Below are 20,887 nucleotides of genomic sequence, written 5' to 3' on the forward strand. Positions count from 1 at the left end.
AGGGGGAGACACTGGGAAAGAAATGATTGCAGCTGCTCTTGCGCTGTAGAAGTAGAGTAGAAACAATTGTACACAGGTTTTGTATTTGGAGGACTGTGAAGAGAAGCACGGGATCAGCCAGCAGAACAAAGTTCAGGAATTTAAATCAGGTAGTGGGATCGTGGCTCAGTTATCAATAGCTTTTAGAGAAAGAAGGACGGGGAAATTTGCATTTCACTTGAAGAGGAGCTCTTGAAGGGACTCCTTAATAGCAGAAATGGTCACACAAAAAAAAAAAAAGAACAAAGATAATTTTTATAAACAATGGTTAAGTCCGTTTGAGAGAAGCAAATTTTAAATGAACAAGGTAAGGCATGAGAACACAGTAAGATTCATGAAGTGAGAGTGATGAGGATTTAAACTGGAGTTTTGGTGCGGACAGAAAGAAGGCAGGTTTCAGAGATCCCACTTGCAGAAAAGCAACAAGGCATACAAACACCTGCATGGTCTGACCTAGAGAGCACTGCTGGGGGGCACGTGCTAACAGACACTGTCCGATCCTATTTGAAGCGTTTTCAGGAGTTTCTAGCCACACCACCCCCAAGCTAACAAACAATAAGTGACCTCCAATGCTGGCTCTGGTACAGAAAAAAAGATTATCCTGAGCCACCGCTGAGAAGATTGCAGCTAATCTGTTATACTATGCAATGAAAAGGCATCTGAGCTTCCTCTTAAAAGAAACACTCCAGGCTATCAAATATCAACGCAAAGATACAGATTATCAAACACTAACCTTTTCAATACTGACAACTTCTGTGCAGGCCCATGCAAAACTGTTCTAACTTTTCAGCACGATATTGCTAAAATTGACAGAATATTACTGAGAAAACCAACCATTACGATCCTTTGATACATGTAATGCTTGCAGAAATATTTTTGTTTACAGTTTTAAATTGAACATTTAATTCCCAATCTCACAATCTCAGCATCCTGCCGTTACGGACTTTTGGGCAAAGAAGATTGCCAAATGCAATTTGGAGAGGAAGTGTTACTACTACTGGCCAACTATGCCTTTAGAGCAAGGTCTGAAATACTACTGATAGTTGAAGAACGTCCTCTGCAATTCAAATATCTGTCATTTCATGCATCCAAAAAGACGAGTTAGTTGCAGCACTAAATTGCAATACAGGAGACATCACAGCAACACGCAGCAAGCTTCAGCAGTTACTGAACTTCCACAAACTATGAATGCTAAATTAAATTCAGAATCTGCACTTTAAAAAAAATAGGATTGAAACAACTTTTCTGGGCTCTTGATCAAACTTAGCAATACTACTTTCATTTATAAAAGATTTCTTGGGATGAATGTTTCTCCATGCTTCAAGAAAAAGCTGTTTTCTTTTGTTTCAGTTTCAAATACCCACATCCCAATTCTGCTTCAGCCTCTAGAAAAAAATATTTGTATTTCTCCAAGAAATGAAGAAATCATTTAATATAAATTTATCATCAGGGAACAGAAGGCAAACAAAATGTTCAACATGTGACAGAAAGTTAAACCACTCGGCAATTATTTTATGGTATGTACTACTAGGCAGCACAATTAAGTAAATTGTTAAAAACTGCCTACCTCCTAACTGGTGCCTATCTGAGAATTAGAAACAGAAATATTTCTTGTGTGCAACCAAATAAAGCGTGATACTCTCAAACTAAATATTTTCCATTAAAGTTTTATAAGCAGGAAGGAAGAAACAGACCTCACTTATTCACCAAAAGACAGCAAAACATCACAGAAGTTTGTGCTGATTAAATATATAAAAATGATCCTTCGATAGCTTCGCTGATTACGCAAAGGCTTTCCTGTTTAAAAGCAGTAAGAGAAAAGGGTTCTAATATGCAAGTTCTCCCAAGAGTTTTGTCACTAGGTTAAAGGCTGTGCTCATTCTCTCCCAGATGCCAGGCATATCTTGGAGTGTGAGGAGAAAATTAAAAAAAGAAACAGACATACCTACCATCCAACAACACCAAGCTTACTGACAGATCTTTTATTTGTTGTAAATGGTATAAGCAAGAAATTAAACTAGCAAATATTTTAAAGTTAAAATGTAATTACTAATAAAAATATATATATTATCAAAAAGTTTAGGGGACAGTATATATGCAAGTCACCGTCAGCTTGAGTGTCAGCATTCCTTTTCGCAGTTGAAATCAAAGTAATAACTTTAAGAATTAGGAATTCAGCACTGACAACGAGCACTACGATGTGAGTTTTCTGCCAGTTGCCTTCTTCCTGACTCAGAGGAGCTTATGCCTGCCCCAGGAAAGCCTGTTTCTAGGCTTTCCAGTCCTAGGTTTCAGTCCTCAGAGAATCAATTAGCACAAAACCAACAGCAGCTTAGCTTTGTGTATTTCTTTTTATTTCCCACCCAGAAATTCTTGTGCTTTAAAAATCACTTTCTAGCTTGCTGGTTTCTACGATAATTCTAGAAGTCCAGCAGGGAATGCAACCACAGTGAATATAATTAAGTTCCATTATTTTATCTTCTTAAAATGTAAATCTTTTCCAGGGCTGTATTCATTTCTAACTCAACAATAGGTTATTGAATTGAAAGAAATGATTTGCAATTAATAACAACAGCAACAACAGCCTGGCAGAATTCTACCCACAAGAGGTATTTATTTAGCAGGCATGAAGTTGAACATTAGATTAGAGCATGCAACCACTTCAAGTGACAATTGCTTGCTCTGACAAGCCATCTTTTACCTGTCACAGCAAGCAGCAGAGAAGCACTTCGGCCACATCATGAAAGAGACTAGCTGCAGTGACGAGCGATTCTATTCTAACAGTATCCCAGGTAACTTGCTCCTGACTTTCCCACATAGCACATTACCAATACCTTCCTCCAGAAGTCTGTCTCTCAAAGCACGTTGGCAAATTGTTTATCATGTCAAACAACTTCAACTAGTAAATGGGATCATGAAAAGAAAAGCAAGCTTGTGGTATGAGACAGATGTCAGCAATGTGTCCCTGCTTGCAGCACCCATTCCTCAGTCTTCCGCAGTGAAACGTGCTGATGGTATGCAGGGCTACACAGCTATGGGAACCTTGGGAGGTTGGTACAGCTCACGTAACTGTCAAGCTATCAGGCTTGGAAAGGAAGGAGCACAAAATTCAGAAGAACATCAGTCAACAGCAGCACTAACTTCTTACTTAGAGAAAATTAGACCCTGGGAAGAACAACATTTAAAGACGCGGGGAAGGAGCAACATCTCTCGTTAGTAAACAAGTAGGCGGGAGAGTGGTTTCAGGAGCCCCAGAGATTTGGCAGAATATTTTACAGTGAAAACTGAAAAGTTAGAAATCAATGGGTAATTTTAACCTTGAAAATTTCTGTCCTGGCCAGATTTGGAGCTCACTATAGCTGTGGGTTTAGTAATAAGGAATGCTTGTCAGATGTTTCGTAGCAAGTCTTTTGATAACACTTGATAGCATCTGCCCGACTGCCAGAGCCCTGTCTCCAGCTGTGGTTAATCACAAGTGCTAAAGATGGAGAAAACCGAAGAAAAATTCACAAAATATATCTAACCAGAGGAGGGAAAAATACAACCAACCAAACCAGAAAGCAAAGCGTTTTCTTGTTACCTATTAAGGTGAACAAAGGCTTTTTCTCAAAGGTCTATGAAAGAAGTAAAAGTAGCAGTCGCCGTGTTGGACACTTAAATGCCAGAAAGACTACAATGACCATTTAAGCCCCACACCCATCCCTCTATCTCAAAAAGAAATAAAATCTTTCCTCAAAACAGCATTCAATAATAATAATAATGATGATGATAAAGCAACAACAATACATCTAAAACCCTGGAATACTCTCAACACGTTTCAGGGCAAGCTTAGTTCAGAACTTAATTTGTTTCACTTGAACAAGCAGAAACTGGATATAGTTATGACTTTGACAACCAGGTCTAAATATTCCCCAGCATCACATAACTTTTCCATGTGTAAGTAGCTATCCAGAAGAAGCAAGTCTCCTCTCAGTATATTCATCAATAAAGAGCTAACCTTACACAAATTAAACCACATATGAGCTTGTCTCTTCAAAACACACATCATTTTTATGGTTTGCTTTGAGCTGTCTGGTATTTCCATATCTTCTGAAGTATACTGTGTCCAGTTCATCCCAAAACCATACAGAAAGAAGACTGCATCTCTGCAAATATGCTGATACAGTCCTTGTCACATAGTCAAAGATTAGTAATGTTTGTGTTTTTTTTTCCTCCCCACAGCCCTATACTGATAACTTACATCGATTGTGAGGCATAATTTTCCTATTTATTTTTTTAAATCTTCCATGTCTATGTACAATCCCTACTTGCCTATATTCAACTGCAATCATTCAAAAAAGATAATTCAATCAATACTAACCCTTCCTTTTCATTACTCAATGTTTTTAATGTCCTAAATGATTATTTTTCATCAGCTTCAGGCCACATGAAGAATTTTATCATCAACTACATAGTTGATAAAATTACAGTATTAGTTTGTCCTAAAATACTTTTCTACAAACCTTTCCCTTAATAGTGGGCAGAGCATCAACAAATGTTCAAGTCAGCAAGCTAATTCTTATCATCTAATGTATGCTATATCAATTCTCAAAATCACACATCTCTCAAAAAAACCTACAGTTTAAGAAAAGCTAGTTCCCAAGAAATCATATCGACTGGCACTAATTACAGCTTTTATCTTCTGAGGTAACAGAACTGTGAATTATTAACTCCATTATTTCATAGGCATGACATTTTGGTTTGTGCTTTTTCTTTCACCAGCCCCCTCCCCCTTTTTTTCCTCCTCACTTGTAACTCTATTGGCAATTTCCCAATCATTTGGAACACTTTCCTCTTTCCAAGACTGGTGACTAGTAAGTGATGGATTAGGGTGCTTTCTTCATCCAGCTTCTTTCACAAGTTTAGATATGAATTGTCCAGGACTACCATTTTGTAAAAGGGTTATACAAAGTTTCAAAGAGAAGCAAAATAAAATGAGTATTACATATTAATATATACATTTTGGGGTAGTAAGGGAAAGTCTGTTGAGAGCTCTTTTCATTTTCTTTCACTGGGTTACTAAGTAAAAATTAATGGAAAAACAAAAACGTAAGAAAGCTTTGAGGATTCTCCCAAACGCATTTTTCTGTCTCTCCCCAGAAAAGTTACCAAAAAACACTGATCTCAGAAATATCCTTCTTCAAACATTCAAACATTATATCCTACAGGAAGGTAAATTATCTATGAAATCGTGAGTGAATAAATGCTTCTATATCTAACAAATATTGGACAAAAACATCCTCTGTATTAAATCTTTTAAGCATCACAATGTTTGATGAGATGATGTTCTTCTGTTTATTTTCTAAAATAACTTTCTGCAAAAGTGGTGCATTCTCTGATATTACACTTGCTGTTCAAGCCATGAATTTAAGGTAACGATGAAAAACTCAAATCCAGAACAGTGAAGCACTACTCACTAAACTAATTCTTCACTTTTTTGCCCTCACGCATCTGCGCCAGCACAAATACAATTCATAACGAAGTAACTGACAACACCTATTCAGGAGATCACAAATGATTTCTACGAAGAACTTCTGAAAATAACTGAATTGTCAGAGCATTCTTGGTAAACAAGAATAAAATTATCACATCTAAAAAAAAATAATAACAAAATATCAATTTAAAATACTTCCAGGGAAACACAACAAATCAACAACTAAACACACTGAGCCCCTTGAATTCCATTTTATTCATCTTGCCTGAGGACAAAAGCTACAAATAAGTTTCTATTTAAAAAAGGATACGTGCTGCAACTTTATTTATGGCTTATGGCTTCAGACATCAAAATAAAACATCCAAACACTTTTCTGCTTATGTTATGTTTGCAAGTGTACGCAGTCATGTCAGAAAGCCAGCTCTGACCTAATTCCCACCTTACTCTGATCTGTATTTAGAAGTTACAAAATGATGTGAAGGCTAACAGATGAGAGCACTGCCACCTTGTGCCAGCCAAACCAAAGCTGAAGCCTAACAAACAAGGCTACAAACTAAAACTAATCCCAGAATATGTTCCGCCTTTGAAGTCTGACAGTTATTTGAGATCAGATGCTTGATACTGAATTATGAAAGCGTGCAGTGATATCAGGCTTTAGGAACATCTTAAACCAATTCTTCAAATAAAATCAGCATGTCTGGCAGCAATTACTCTTATTAGACTTGCCATTACAACATCTCGGGTTTAGTCACTCATACCTATGATAAATTTCAATCTCTAAGGATGGCAGCTTTGAAAATTGATATCTTTTTCTGTCTTCTGGTTTCATTTTGTTATGGGCTGGGCTTTTTTTTTTGGATTAAGTTACACCAGGCCACACAATTAAAATATTCAGAAGACACCTGAAGCTTTCTTTTGAAATGCTTTCAGACAATCATGCTGTAAGAAGAGGAACATATATTTTTACCCCATAAGTATTTAAATACCTGAGTCAAGATAAATTTTAGAAAGCTGAGAAGAATTCTGAAAATACTGATACATACTGACAATCCATGAGGGAAAAAAAAAAATCCTCTCAGCAGTTCATTCTTATTTAAAATATGAATACTACATCAAGCTTTAAATAATAATATAAAAGACCTGGAATTTATTGTGTTACTGATAAATACAGCTCTGCTCAGTGGATATTTCCATGAGTTCCCTCCACAAGAGGGATTAATACAAGCAATAAAAACAAAGTACCAGCACTCACCAATATCATTAGCCAGAGACGCAGGATCAGAGGTCCCAAGGGTGGCCTCAAACTCCTCTTGAAGACGATAAGCTCTTTGAAGCAGGGATTCAAGCTTATGGATGAATTCAGCACTAATGATATCCTGCAAGAAGAAAGACATTAGAAGATTTTCTATTTGTTTACAGTCTACATTCTTGGATTTTACAAAGAAATCTTATTCAGCCTTTAAAGAGTTCAATGTGCCATGCTAGTTTCCTACAAGCAGCACAAAGTCTCTGTCAGATAAACACTTCAACATCCAGAAAACACATGCATTTCTAAAGATACATATATTTTATTTAGTATAATAAAAATCTAAAACTTCAAAATTATCTGTGATGCTTACTGCACCAGACAGAGTGAAAGCTGCACATGCGTATGTTTATTTCAAAATATTTCATCATTTACTTCATGAGAACAAAGGGATACAGATAAAGTTCAAAAATAGTATTTGTGAATATTCACAAATATCATATAATATCATATTCACAAATAATCTTATTTCCCAAGACTTGTATCTTTGCTAAGCAGATATCCTCTCACGGCTGTACAAGAAAGAGACAATCCAAGAGAGAACTGGTTAAAGAAATGCTTGGTAACTTGATAATAGTAATACCATCCCAAAGTAAACACTGATGCAGCAGCAATTGACAAGAAATAAAGCTACTTGCCCCCTGAACTAACTAATTAAAAGAAAGGGAAAAAAAAAGTTAGATATCCTTCAAATGCATGTTCTTTGAAATCACTCTCAGTTATGGTAACTGCATTAGAAGTTTAAAATATTCTGGTAACAAAAGGCAATGAACTATCAGGACAGCAACAGTAGATTAAATATACTCACTTCTACACTTTCTTCCGCAATTGCATCTCCTGCTCCCAGCTTGATGGAACTACAGCTTGCTTCATCTTCCACTTGCCTGTTACGGAAAGTTAATGCCTGCTCCCATCGACGCAGTGCCTCTTCAAAGAGCTCCATACCTAGGGTAAGATCAGGAATACCTCCACTCCATCAAACACACAGCTACCATATGTATTCACATTTTAGAGTCACAGGAAACTACATAGATAACAGGCATGATTACAGCAGAAATGCAAGCTTTTAAAACAGCCGCTTCCCTTTTTTAAATGAAGAAATTCACAATATGATTAATGCAACAAGGACAGTAGTAGTTTTTCCTATTTACTTTCAAAAACAAACCTATAGTTAACTACTACGAATATAGGAATCAAAAATCTGTATTTTCAAAACCTAACTCTAGATTAAGCAGGTTTTCATTATTTTATAGAAATGTTCTTAGGTGCTCACAGGACACTGAAAAAATTACTGCAGTAATACTGTGCAGGTGCCACTTTGTTATAAAAACAATTATTTACTTTCATTGCTGGTAGATGTTCAATGTTTTTATGATAACCTACCCATCAAATATAAATTTTCAGGTGTAGTCACTGGAATATTAACAAGCTTAATATCCTCTTCATCTGCTTTGTCCCAGGAATTAGAATTGGCACAAGCACAACTGTGACAAGAAGTGGCACTCTGAACCTAAAGGTAAACAAATAAACACAATTTAAAAGCAACAATATTTAGAAGTGTTGTTATACAGAGTATCCTTAAGACTACAATCCTACTAGAGCACATTATGGTCCAAGTCTTACCTACAAATTACCTCTTAAAAGATTTTAGAGAAGCATTATCATCAGGCCAAGCGTAATTGTTTTCTTTGATAAATCACACACTAGTATTAACAGCAATGTTTTGGAAGTCAGTATTGTTCCTTTTCTAAAATATCAAAGTAGTTGGTGATTTCCAATATTGTTCTCCAAGTTAAATTTGACGGTAGATTATTAAAAAAGAAATATGAAATAAGTCTCAAAAATAAAACACATCTAGACTGATGTAAACCCACTTTCTAGTCACAACATTAAAGTAACTACACTGCATTAAACTTCTTGTCCTGTAAACAGTTTCTAATTAGAGCTGCTGATCACTGAAACAAAGATCATCTGCAGCCTGAAGAGCCCACACCATAACATCTACAATGTAGCAGAGGAGCATAAGGAACCTTCATTTATTTTAGTATTCTGACCAGGGGTTCAGTGGTCCTTACCTCTTTTCTTCTCTTTCTATCATCTTTGAACTGTACTAAGCTATCCTTCCCATGGCATTTGTGCCAATAAGTTATACAACTCCAGAAGTTTTTAGGCATGCTCAAGACCTGTTGTTCTGGACTGCAAGTCTAAGAGGAGCTGATGTGGCTGAGAAGGTCTCGCCACCTCTCTACATTCAGATTTTTATGCTACTATTGTGTCAATTCTAATGTTTGGAGATTTAATCCAACTCAGTAACCTAGCAAAAAAAGTGTTCAACCCTGTTTTATCACAAGTGATTTTACTGCCAAGTCTGTAAGTTGACTCACTAAAAGATCTAAAATGCATCAAAGCTATGTATGTGCACGCATGTATATTTATGTTATACATACACACACACACACAGGAATGTATAACTGAGTGCAAAATGCAAGTGGAATCCTGCTTTCAGCTGCACTGAGCAGCATAGGTTTGGCTCATTCCATCTCATGGAACTGGATCCTATGAAGCTGTTAGACACAAGACAGGAAAGGTCAGGGGGACAGAATCAGCGGGCTGTCCCATTTACCTTACAGTTACATAAAATCTCTGACAAAAACTATTTTTACTATGTAGAAAGTATAATAGCTTCTTCCACAAAGAGGTTGTCATCTGCGCAGTCAGCCCCTCTAGCCTTCAGAGGCAGGGTATACAGCTTACTCAGAGCTGTTTCAGCTCAGTGAAACCATTAGATGCACACCCAAAGCAGGTTAACAGACACTGAAATGCCTTAAAACACTTCTACTTACTGAGACCAGACTCTGAACTGAACCAGAGTATTTACTGAAAAGCCCTCCATTTGCATAGATACACGACTGTGATCCTTTTTCCTTGGCAGAGCTCAGAGAAAGAGTCAAGTTTTGTCGGCTACTGGAACAACTTGAACCTATTAGATAGAAAGCTTTCAGTTTGTAGAAGCTTTAAAACTAGCATATCTTGTGTTAGCAAGAACTAGCAAGAACTGTTTCCAGTCTTTTCAGTAAAATCCAGTTCAGAAGCAAACAACAATTATTATTTTATTTGCACTTCTATATTAGAATTATGAATTAGAAGAGTCCATATCCATAACAATAAGCACACATTTTAAGTACAGTTATTTTCCCATTCCATACAGTTTAAATCTGCTTTTCTCACTTTTGAGGTACATCCACAAGAACTGCAAATCCAATTGTTGATATACTAATTGAATAAATATATATTTAGTTTCAAATTTACAGTTAAAACATTAACATTGAGAGGAAAACTAGCTAATTTATAAAATAATAACTCTGTTTTTAACAATTTCTACTTTAACAGTTCAAACCTCCGCAACATTAAAGGAAAATGGTTTATTTTACCACCATATCCTGTTACATACATTCATCCCTTCACATCCCTTTCCTCCCCCCAAGACAAACAAAAATACTTTGCTGTTCCTTCACGTACCTTTTTCTGATGCGGCCGCTTTGGTACATTCTAATAGTAGATGACCTGGCTCCCATTGTGACACTTGCTTGTTTTTCCTTCCACGTTTTCTTTTAAAATGATGGGCCAGAAAAATGACAGAGATTGCACTCACTGCTGTGACTGTGAATAGCTTCTTCAACCCAGGGGAAAGTTTTATCTGAAAATTAAAGAATGTGACTTCACTGGAAATCCATGCTCCTTCACTTTCACCTTTCCCCTTGGACTCCTTTTGGTGTGCTCAACCTGGGCAACTCCTTGTCTGAGGAACTAAGAGATTCTGTTCTCACAAACACTGATAAACAATTTATTATTAAAGACAAATTACTTCTCAAATTTTGTGATGGCCAGGTGAGAGCCAAAGGGATTAGTGGGACATCCACAGCTGCACTGAGCTGCAAGATACATCACAAATCCTTTTCAGTGATTTGCCACATGCATAATAGAAAAAAAATTGTTTTTGAGCCCTATTTTGCAAAGCCAAACAGAAGCCTTTTTTACTCCTTCCTGTATATTACGGCAAGAGAACATGGCTCACTCTTCAATCTGCTTATTTGCTGAGCGATATAACTGTAATATTCATATTTTCAAGTAATTCAGATGTTTTTCGCTCTATCGCTTATCAAACGTGGTTACAGGCAACTAGCACCTCTTTTCTCTGAATCTCTACAATGAAACAACAGCAACTCCCCTCTGCCCATGTCATGAGGCTGCTCCAGGGACACATCTTACTATTCCCTGCAGACAAGAAGTATCAGCTTCACAACACTCACAGCCTTCCAACCTGAAAACAAAGGTCAGAATGAACGTACTCTTTACCCAAGGGACTTCTATCCACACTGCTATTTATACAGCACAATATCAACAAAATAAATCAAATCACACAAGGTCCATTTATGAAAGTAAATTCTGTAATTAATAGACCCTTAATATTTTATTTGATGATCTTTCCATGCATAAAACAAACACAAACAGCAAAAAAAAAAAAAAAAAAAGAATCTGTTGGGTTCTTAATTGTTATTATTATTTTTTATACGAATCACTGCCTTGTTTTAATTGTTTGTCACTTATTTAATCAAGCAGAAGTGACTCAGTAGCAAGAAGTACACTTTTCGACTTCTGCTAAAGAATCATCATTTAGATTAACTCAGTGAGTGGTACTGGCAATCTTTGACGCTGCACTCAATAATGTTACCCAAAATTTAACCAACTGCTATGCTTAGTTTTAAAACACTTAAGTATTCTACAGAAAAGACAGCTCCATTATTTTGATTGTGCAAAATGAAGACACACAGACATTGCAGAAAAAGCCATCTGTTTAGTCTGATATATGATGATACACCATCACCAAAGAAAAATAAAAGAAACAGCTATTCTAGCTAATAAGGCCAAGACCTTCCTCACAAATTTAGCTCATGTTAAGATCAGAAGAATGAGTACTGCATTACAATTAAACTTTTAAGATGTATCACAAGTTACAATACTCAGATAAAGTGCACATTACCTGTATGAGAGAGTGATACCAGGACACAGGAAGGTGAAATGCCCGTAGAGCCACTGTCTTCAGAGAAAAGCGTGCCTCGGTAACAGCCTCCTCTGACATGGCTCCTTCTCTCCCATAACCTCATTAAGCAGAATTACCTCAAAAACATCAGTCACAGATGTCCTCTGAATACTGTCAAACAAAGGATGAAGAATTATGCAATGCAAACCCAGGGCAGCTTTCTTCTACAGGACTGCGGCCCTCAGATAACAGGTACCTGACTTGTCTGAGCGATGCCTGTGCATAGAGGTTTGCGCTTAATGAGAAGACAATGCATTGCTGGCTCAGCTCCAGTCTATGGTAACAGTGCTCTACAAAGGACTGTGTGTCTAAGCAGGCACCCACAGTGGGATGTCTGCTTTATTACCTGAAAGCTCACCGCTTATACCCTCCAAATTATACACAAGACAGCTCTACAATCGCTACTGTCAGCAGACCATATCCAGCAGCTGAAAGAGTTCAGGGGCAGACAGAAAGGTCCTCATTGTAAGATTCAGCGTTTCTACAGACACGCGACAAAAAATAAATACAACAGCCTGACGTAACCTCACTCTGTGAGAGGAACAACACCCTCCCCCGATACCAAATACAACGCAAACCCCCAACCGCAGCCTCAGCGCGGGGTGACAGCGAGGGCCAAGCCACCGCGCAGAAGCGGGAGCTGTGCCCGCGCCCGAGGCGTCCCCTCGTTGCAGCGCTGTGCCCGGGGATGCAGCCCGAGAGCTCCGGGTGGGGGTGCCGAACTGTGCGGCGCTGCCCCGGCCCCGGGCGGCTAGCACCCAGATCCCGCCCTCCTCAGCACCCACCCAAAGCCCCGGGTAGGAGCCGGGCCGCACTGCGCAGCGGCGCTACGGATGCCGCCCTCTGTTACCTGTAGCAGACAGACACAAACCCCCGCGGGTAGCTCCCTCCGCGCTCCCGCCGCTGCTAGGAGACGGATCGGATCTGCTTCCGGGCCGGCGCGGAGCGGCCGAGGTCGGCCAGGAGGCGGCCGCTACCACGTGAGAACAGCCCAACCCGCTCGGAGTCTGCGCCGGCCATCTTTTCGCAGGGCAGCCTACCCCTGCGGGCGGCCGGTCAGGGCGGGGTGAGTGCCTGCGGCCGCCATCTTTGTGCGGGGCAGCGCTCACGTGAGCAGCGGAGACACGCAGCGCCACCATCTTTGTGCGGGGCGCGTCCGGGGCGGCCGCAGCCGGTGGGCGCCCGTTCGCCTGAGCGAGGGGGCGCTGTGTCCGCGGCCCGACCGCGGCGCCGTTGCGGTCACCTTCTTCCGCGCGGCCTGCGGGGTGGGAAGCGCTGTCCCCGTGAGCCTGAGGTACGCCCTCGGCGGGGCTGGCCGCGGCCCGGCTCGGCTGTAGGCTTGGTGCGCTCTCACGGTAAGAGCAGGAATGGGGGCGGTCTTGGCGCCCTGAGGGGACAGGAGGCGGGCGGGCGGTGGCTGCGTCCGGACTCGGAGTCTGAGGCGGCCCGGCCCCAGCCATCGCTGTGCCAGTGCACCCAGCAGGCTGGGCCGGGCCTGGCCTTCCCCGCGGGCTCGGTGCTCTGGGGTCGGCCCGCTGGGTGGTGTGGGGAAAGAAGGGAGTGGGCAGGCTGTAAGCTTTAGAGGGAAACGTAACGTAAGTATTGTGTAACCTTATAAGCGGGTTAACTCTCCGTTTGAGTTTTTTTTAATGTCCTTTCAGCGATTTAGGATTCTAGTATTCAGTTCATCAGTTATGACTTATCATTTTCAATGTAATGCTCGTAATCTGTCATTAGTTCACCTGCTTTCAAGCTTAGTCCTGAAGATACATTTCCTTTTTTAACTGTCTGCTCGTAGGTAGTATTGTAGAATCATGTTAATCGTGATTCTAAGATCACATTGAAAAGCAGAATGAGGTTAAAAGAATTCAGATCCTGGGTTAAATTTATAGGCCATAACCATACGTGTGATATTGCAAATGTTTTCGCGTAGACACACATTTTTCTTTGTTAAACTTCAGATCTAGTATTGATCGTATATTACAAAAAAATTCTTCTCGGAAAGAGCAGCGATGCATTGGCACATGCTCCTCAGGGAGGTGGTGGCGTTGCTGACCCTGGAGGTGCCCAAGAACTGTGGGGATGTGGCACTGGGGGACGTAGTTTAATGGACAATATTGGTGGTAGATTACAGTCTGACATAATGATCTTTAGAGGTCTTTTCCAACCTTAATGGTTGTATGAAACAATACAAGGGAAAATACCTAATGAAAGTGTGTCAATAACATTGTGTCTTGCTCAGTGAGTAGCCCTTGTTTCCTGGATCCAGGGACCAGGTATCGAAAACATGGACTGGATAATAGAGTAAAAAGGAATTTAGGACGTGAAATTAAGGAGTGGTCTTCCTTTGATCCTTTCGATTAGATTTGTTTTATTATCAAACTTTTTCAAGTTTTTAAAGAAGAATTGTTGTTGTTGTGAAGTAATAGGTTGTCACAGAATTCTTTAGAATGTTGATTAAAAAAATGTACATCTTAAACATCGGAATACATACCATCTAAGGCATAGGTTATGTGCAGTTTGCAGTGAATGTTGGTGTTGTGTTTTTTTTTCCTGAGTGTAAAGAATATCTGTGTAGTAATTAATTACTGAAAGCTGTGGAGCTCTTTTACTATTTAAGTAATTAAACATCCCGATACAGAATCACATCCGTGTACCATTCTTTCTTGGTTATTGATATTGAAAGAGAAAATAAACACGACTGTTCCGGTGCGTGAGCAGTGAAGTAACCCTAACTGTTGATGTAGAACCCTGAGCTTAGTGCTTACTGGCTAAATACACTGTTATTCGGAGCTGTATGGTCAAAGTAGTAAAGCCTACAGTGAAGATACAATTACTGCTTGAGGCAACCGTTGCCTTCCGAAAAATCCTTTTGTTCTTAGTCTTCCACCTGTATTCCATTACTGAGTTCTTGTTTTGTTTATGAAAATTAGAATTTATTTGGCTGAGATTTATGTAAGATTAGCTTTTTATGATTATGTTCTGATTTCTCAAATTAGTTTGTTTAGACATGTTTGTAGGGCAAGTATTCAGGTGTGTGGAAGCAGCCCTGTAAAATGATCTGATAAAAGGGCTCTAGGGATATCAGCTGAATCAAAATAGATATTTGTTAATTTCAGCATCTGTTGAAATGCTAACTACCATGATTAGGTGAATGGAAACACTGATTTTAGCTTCAATTAAAAAAAAAAAAAAAACAAAAAAACAAAAACAGAAACAACTATTTAAAATCTAATATGTATTTTAAGAAATACTTTGATAAGCTTTCAAGGTTACTTGAACTCTTAGTGTTTAATGTTTTTCTAACTTGTGTATGACAGGCCTTCTCTGGTAGGCACCACACAAGTCTTATAATGCCATGGAATTCTGCTGAATAATAAATAGCTTGCTGGTAATGATGCTTTAAAATATTGCTCATGCTTTTTGATGGCTTATGTGAGTTAGTTTGTTTTTTTTGTTTGTTTGTGTTGGTTTTGCAGTTCCAATGGTGAGAAATAGCTATTAAATATAAATCTGGTAGTATGAGGTGAAGTTCATCCTTCATTCATTGCTTTTTTTTTTTTTTTTGCTTGGAATATTTCATTCAGAAATATACTTCTCTAAAGTAATTAAGCCTTAGGTTTTAGTAAGCCATTATACCAAGCTTTTTAAAGCATTTGTGTTAAATCAGCTTTAATTCACCGTGATGACTTTTTAGATAAGGTTTTATTTGAAACTCACTCATCTGTTTTTAACATTTGTATAGACATTGCAAAATGTACAAGATGAAATTTACATAAATCCTTCTGTTTACTTTCTGGAAAGAAACTTTACAGTTCAAACCAGAACTTCCAGTATGACAAAGTTGATGAGTTTTTGCCTGAAAAACTATTGTTTTTGTGTTTGAAGTCTTTCAGCAATACTGCAAATAGACACAAACTGAGAAAATATTTTTCCATGTGCAACTTATATTCAAGAATAATGCTTCTTAATGGTTCTATCATTGACCAGGGAAGAGAATTTAGACTTAATTTTGTCAAAAATCCCAAATTATTTACCGTTGTGTTTCTAGCCTCATGATCTTAGGTCTTAAGTATTTTATTGTAAAGCTGTTGACGTACAAAAAGATTGAAAGATACACGTGCACGCTTGAATATATATACATACATCTCATATATATAAATATTTATATTCAAATAAATATTTTATACATTCATATGTATATATGATAAGACATATCTTCATATGCCTTATATTATTTTATAGGTATAACATATAATTACAATATATGATGCCATTTATATAGCGTAGTAATAACACACATTAAAAAATATCTCCAATAATCAGAGGAAACTGAAATGACAAATGTCTAATTACGGGACAGTAGAAATGAAGAGAAAGTCAAAGATAAAAAGCTGGAAGTTTACTAGAAAATGTGTATGAGATCTTACCAGATAAGGTCTTGTTCCTAATCTTCCCTATGAGAGCCTTGGATTACTTAGTACTGAAAGCAGTGATTGATCTCATAGGTGAAGAAACGGGTCTAGAGCTGCCAAAGCAAACAAGAGAAATGGAAGGACAGTGCCAAAGGCTGCAAACAGTTAGAAGAAAGTGCTTTGTTGAATTAGGTTGGAAGTTTACTTGCATGCCTTGGTAAAGGAAAGTGAGTTTGGATGGATAATTGGGCAATGAAAGTTTAAGACTTCTTGGGCTTAAATGATCAGAGCATCAGTAGCGATTGTTTAAGGGGCAAAACTGGAGCGAGAGTCAACTGAGTACTTATGTGAAAATAATGCAGCCAAGTTGAGTTTTTTTATTAAAATAATGATGAAAAAGTGAATGTATTTAGCATTTCTTATTTCTGATAAGTTTCTTTGTCTGCATCAAGGTTGTTGGATGGACAGGAAGAACTCAAACAAGAGAGAAGTTTGCTGGGCAGTCAGTACTACATGTGAGTTACGAGTTTCAGCTTGCTCTTGATGTATAATGTGCCTGGTATCTAGAATGTGTCTTTGTAAATAAATAAAAGCAAGATAAAGTTTCGTTCTGCCTTGACAAGAAGGTCATGTGGCTTCAGCGCACTTCAGCAGTATTGTGCAGTAACACTTTCCAGAACTTACAGTCCTGGGTAGGCTTGAAAGCTGTCACTTTCTTTTTTTGCCTTTTGAGTGCCATGGTAGAAGCCAGGAAGATGAGTAGTTCAGCCAGACTGGCTTTGCTCCACTTATTTAGGTTTGTGCCCTAGAACTCAGAAAATAGAGGATTGCATTTTTTGGAACTCAGCTGTATTTAATTTGGAATGTTGATTCAGTTACTTTTAGTAAGTTATTTAACATTTTTAGAAGGTGCATTCTTATAAAGATTGTACATTAGATATCTACTGTTGCTGCATACTGTAAGGAATTGGGTTTTACTCATTCTTACTCCTGTTGAAAAGTGCCTTCTTGGTCTTGGAAATCCCAGCTTCTGGATCTCGGAAAATAAAGCGTCTGAAAATGTCATCGCTCAGCAGCCATTGCCCACACCTGGAATCAGTTGGCGAGATAACGAAAGAGGAATTGATACAGAAGTCTCATGTGAGTGGTAGCACATTCCTTCCTTCCTATCTCCATTAAATGTCCTCATGAATTCAGTTCCACACCTTATCATGTGTCATGGCATAAAATGCAAAAAAGTGCTAAATATGGAGTAAAATATAATGCTTAAACGAAATATGGTAGGAATAATGGACATTAAAGCTGAAAAGCCCTTTTTCTGTGCTTAATATTTAAGAGTATATTTCTCATCAGTGTTTTCAAAAGCAAGTGATGTTTTAATGGAAACATCACTTAAAAGAGATAAGCAGAACTTTCTCAGATGCTGTTATTGTGGCAGTTAGTTACTTAGACTGTGGAAGTGTAACTATAGAATAGGTAGTATAACTGATGTTTCAAGTGGAAACTGTAACAGAGAAATATATGCTTAAAGTTTTGTTGATCACGATTCACTTTCTGATAGAGGAGCCACAGGTTGAAAACCTGTCTGAACTCTTGGTTTTTAGCTAGTATTAATAAACAGAACAAAAGATTTTGTAACTCAGTAACTGGGAAGTGATGAAAAGTCAACCCTTTTCTGCCCATGGTACTGTGTTTCTTTGTAAAAGTGGAGCAGCTGATTTGCTCCTGAGGGGAATAGTTTTTCTCCAGCATCGTATCTTTGTAAACCTTTGCAGGGAGTGTTGAACGTATGGAAATAAAAATGTGCAGGTGTTGTAAGTTCCATCACTTTCATTTCTCTTGATGTTAATTGATAAGCAAGACCAATTTTGATGATAACATAACATGAAATATGTTTACGCTTAATTTACAAGAACATTTCTTCAGATGTAATCTCAGAGCTGTAAGATTTTACTAGAGATACATGAAGATTAATATTGTGTTAAGAGAAATGAAAGTTGAGCCAGTATCAACACATTGTTTTTTTTTCTGTCTTGAAAGTTAGTTGGTGGTTGAAATTCAGTTGCTAGTTGATCTTACAGTATTTTTTCTCAGTTTGTCTTGAGGTTGTGATTTACTGATGAAAGTAAATAAAAATCACTCTTTGCTTGTGTGTTTAACTGAACAGGGCACTTGTCAGGACTGTAAAGTTAGAGGACCCAACCTTTGGGCATGCTTAGAGGTAAGCTGCTCAATTGTAATCTTTATCTAAAAGACTAAAGATAAAAGTTGGAGTGATTTTCTTTGTTGTTCTTGAGAGGAACAACTGTACTGAAGCTCTTTTTCTTGTAACTTACTGTGTTTGAAATGAGATTTTTTTATAAGAAGCCAGCATATTAAGGTTTCTTCTTCTTTTATAGCTTTTTTTTAAAAAAAAAAAAGTAGTAAATCTTTTTCCACCATGTCTGTAGATCTTAAGATAATATGTTGTTTCTGAATAAATTAAGCTACTTTTTCTAAGCTTCTCTTACAATTTTTAATAATAGCATCTAGAGGTAAATGCTGGCTTCTTAAGACCATAAAAACAGATACTCTGAATTTTGATTCTTAAAAATAAGTAACCCCTCCTTCTTTATAAACATGTAGAAACATTCTTCAAACTTGCCTGAATTTTGTATTGTATTTACGCTATATATAGTTCTTTCTTAAATATGTTGTTACCTTATTCTTCTTTCTATCGGCAAAAAAAAAATCAAATTTTAGTGTGTTTAAAAAAAAAAAAAAAACCAAGTCTGAAACTATTGCTTCTGATCCATACCAACAGGAAAATATGAGGCTGACTTAGTTTTTAAAATGTCTTCTGAGCTCTTCAAGCCTAGAACTGTTTCCAGAGTTTGATATTTCTCTTTAAAGGCTTGGCTTCATTTCTTGATAGCGTTTAAGTCCTATTAGGAAGACTTACAGGCTGAGATGGAAACCTGTAGGTGTATGTATGAATATTTTTAAGAATCTACATCATTATTTACCTTTTAAATGTATTGTATTTTAAATGTATTGTAGCAGTGAAGAGATGAGATTTTGTTCCTTCTATCGATAGAAGATAGAAAGGAAGGGGAAAAGCAGCTATGTTTAATGTCTTTTGCTTAGATGACTTGAAGTTTAATTGCCATTGCCAAGAGGATTTTTATATGTAAGACAAGAAGCTTAAAGCTTGTTTTTTTTATTTCTCGCTTAGAACTCTTGGATTCTTACTGAAAAACTTAATTTCATACCAACAGTTCCATAGGAGAGTGTTCTGATTACAGTAGTACATTTAAAGTTTCATGCTGTGATACATCTCCTCTTGGATGAATTAACATCTTGTCTTCACCTTTTGTGCATAGAAAAACAGCCAGCACATGGTGAGATCCCAGCATGTTAACTATCTGTAACCTAACCAACACCTGTGATTATTTAATATAGAAATTTGACCGTGTCCAGCTGCAACTTGATTGCATAAATTAACATGCTTAGAGCACTATACAGATAACATGCTGTACCCTCTTGAAGGATTGTCTTGACTCATGCAAATGAGGAATTAATGAAAATTGCTTGAAGATTGACAACTGCGAGATTTCATATTCAGCTCAGCCAAATATGTTTTGCAATTAGCACAATTAAAGTCAACAACTACTTTGCATCTTCTAATTAAAATGTAGTGAGTACCTAACAGTGTAGTGCCGGAAACCCTTATTTAAAGGTAAAGAATCAGTGAATAGTGAGGTAATTCTATGACAAATAGGCCTTGTATATAAGGATATAAAGGCATTTTTGTATAAATGTCATGCTTCAAGTCTGTTGCAATTCGATGTTTATGATGCTGAGCTAACTTAGTATTTTCTTTCACAGTCTCTATCAAATGAGTTGTAAAAATGTAGTTTGACTTTAATCTGAACTAAAATATCAAAATGGCAAGAAAAAAATTATATTCCGGAAACACTAAATGTCTAATGCTCTCCACCAGTGTAAGGAGTTGAGTTAAATCTTGCAGCATTCTTACTTAGCTTTAGGTAATATTTATTTTAACACTTACTATGCATGTCCTTTGGTTTCTGTAGGAACCTGCGAGTTTGAAGTATTAGTGCATTTAAAATGGACTGGAGGTGTGCTCCTATTCTGTAAACCTGTTTGACACCACTTTTTAATTCTGTATCCTTCTTCATATCTTGTTCAACAGAACAGATGTACATACGTTGGCTGTGGTGAATCCCATGTCGATCATAGTACTACCCATTCCCAGGTAATTGTATTTGCTAGTAACACAGTAGCTTGAAGCAATGAAGTAAAATTACAGAACTTTCTTACCCTGTTTAATGAAGTTGATGATATATGTTAGTGTAACACTTTATTTTTGTTTTTCACTTATAGAATCATGTTTTACTAGCTTAAGGACATGCAACTAGAATCTGTGTAGCTGCATGATTATGTAATTCTGACCCTAGAGCTCCTATAGAGACTGTGGTGAAAATTAAAAGGAATAGTTAAATAAACATTAAAAAAAAAACAAGTAAACAGTGATAACTTTCAAGGTCTGT

At 37.6% G+C, this 20,887-nt stretch overlaps 2 protein-coding genes across 10 annotated transcripts in view; one reads left to right on the forward strand and one right to left on the reverse strand.

Moving 5' to 3' along the window:
- Positions 1 to 12,888, reverse strand: part of MIGA1 (mitoguardin 1) — a 36,551-nt gene extending 23,663 nt beyond the window's left edge. The window contains exons 1-7 of the mRNA XM_021404223.1: positions 12,770 to 12,888; positions 11,860 to 12,030; positions 10,338 to 10,515; positions 9,662 to 9,798; positions 8,202 to 8,328; positions 7,627 to 7,763; positions 6,765 to 6,888 (exon numbers count right to left, since the gene is read on the reverse strand). Coding sequence (XP_021259898.1) covers positions 6,765 to 6,888; positions 7,627 to 7,763; positions 8,202 to 8,328; positions 9,662 to 9,798; positions 10,338 to 10,515; positions 11,860 to 11,958 — 802 coding nt within the window. The 5' untranslated portion in view covers positions 11,959 to 12,030; positions 12,770 to 12,888. The remainder of the gene's footprint in view (positions 1 to 6,764; positions 6,889 to 7,626; positions 7,764 to 8,201; positions 8,329 to 9,661; positions 9,799 to 10,337; positions 10,516 to 11,859; positions 12,031 to 12,769) is intronic.
- USP33 (ubiquitin specific peptidase 33) overlaps positions 12,858 to 20,887 on the forward strand; it is a 37,361-nt gene continuing 29,331 nt past the window's right edge. For 3 of the 9 annotated variants that reach the window (XM_021404190.1, XM_021404193.1, XM_021404194.1), the window contains exons 1-5: positions 13,023 to 13,274; positions 16,787 to 16,849; positions 17,362 to 17,474; positions 18,502 to 18,555; positions 20,530 to 20,592. In XM_021404190.1, coding sequence (XP_021259865.1) covers positions 16,795 to 16,849; positions 17,362 to 17,474; positions 18,502 to 18,555; positions 20,530 to 20,592 — 285 coding nt within the window. In that variant the 5' untranslated portion in view covers positions 13,023 to 13,274; positions 16,787 to 16,794. Of the gene's footprint in view, positions 12,986 to 13,021; positions 13,275 to 13,369; positions 13,515 to 16,786; positions 16,850 to 17,335; positions 17,475 to 18,501; positions 18,556 to 20,529; positions 20,593 to 20,887 lie in introns of those variants that run through there. The other 6 variants (XR_002441029.1, XM_021404197.1, XM_021404196.1 and 3 more) reach the window with 5 other exon arrangements.

The sequence above is a fragment of the Numida meleagris genome, chromosome 7, assembly GCF_002078875.1.
Source record: "Numida meleagris isolate 19003 breed g44 Domestic line chromosome 7, NumMel1.0, whole genome shotgun sequence".
In the NCBI taxonomy this organism is placed as follows: domain Eukaryota; kingdom Metazoa; phylum Chordata; class Aves; order Galliformes; family Numididae; genus Numida; species Numida meleagris.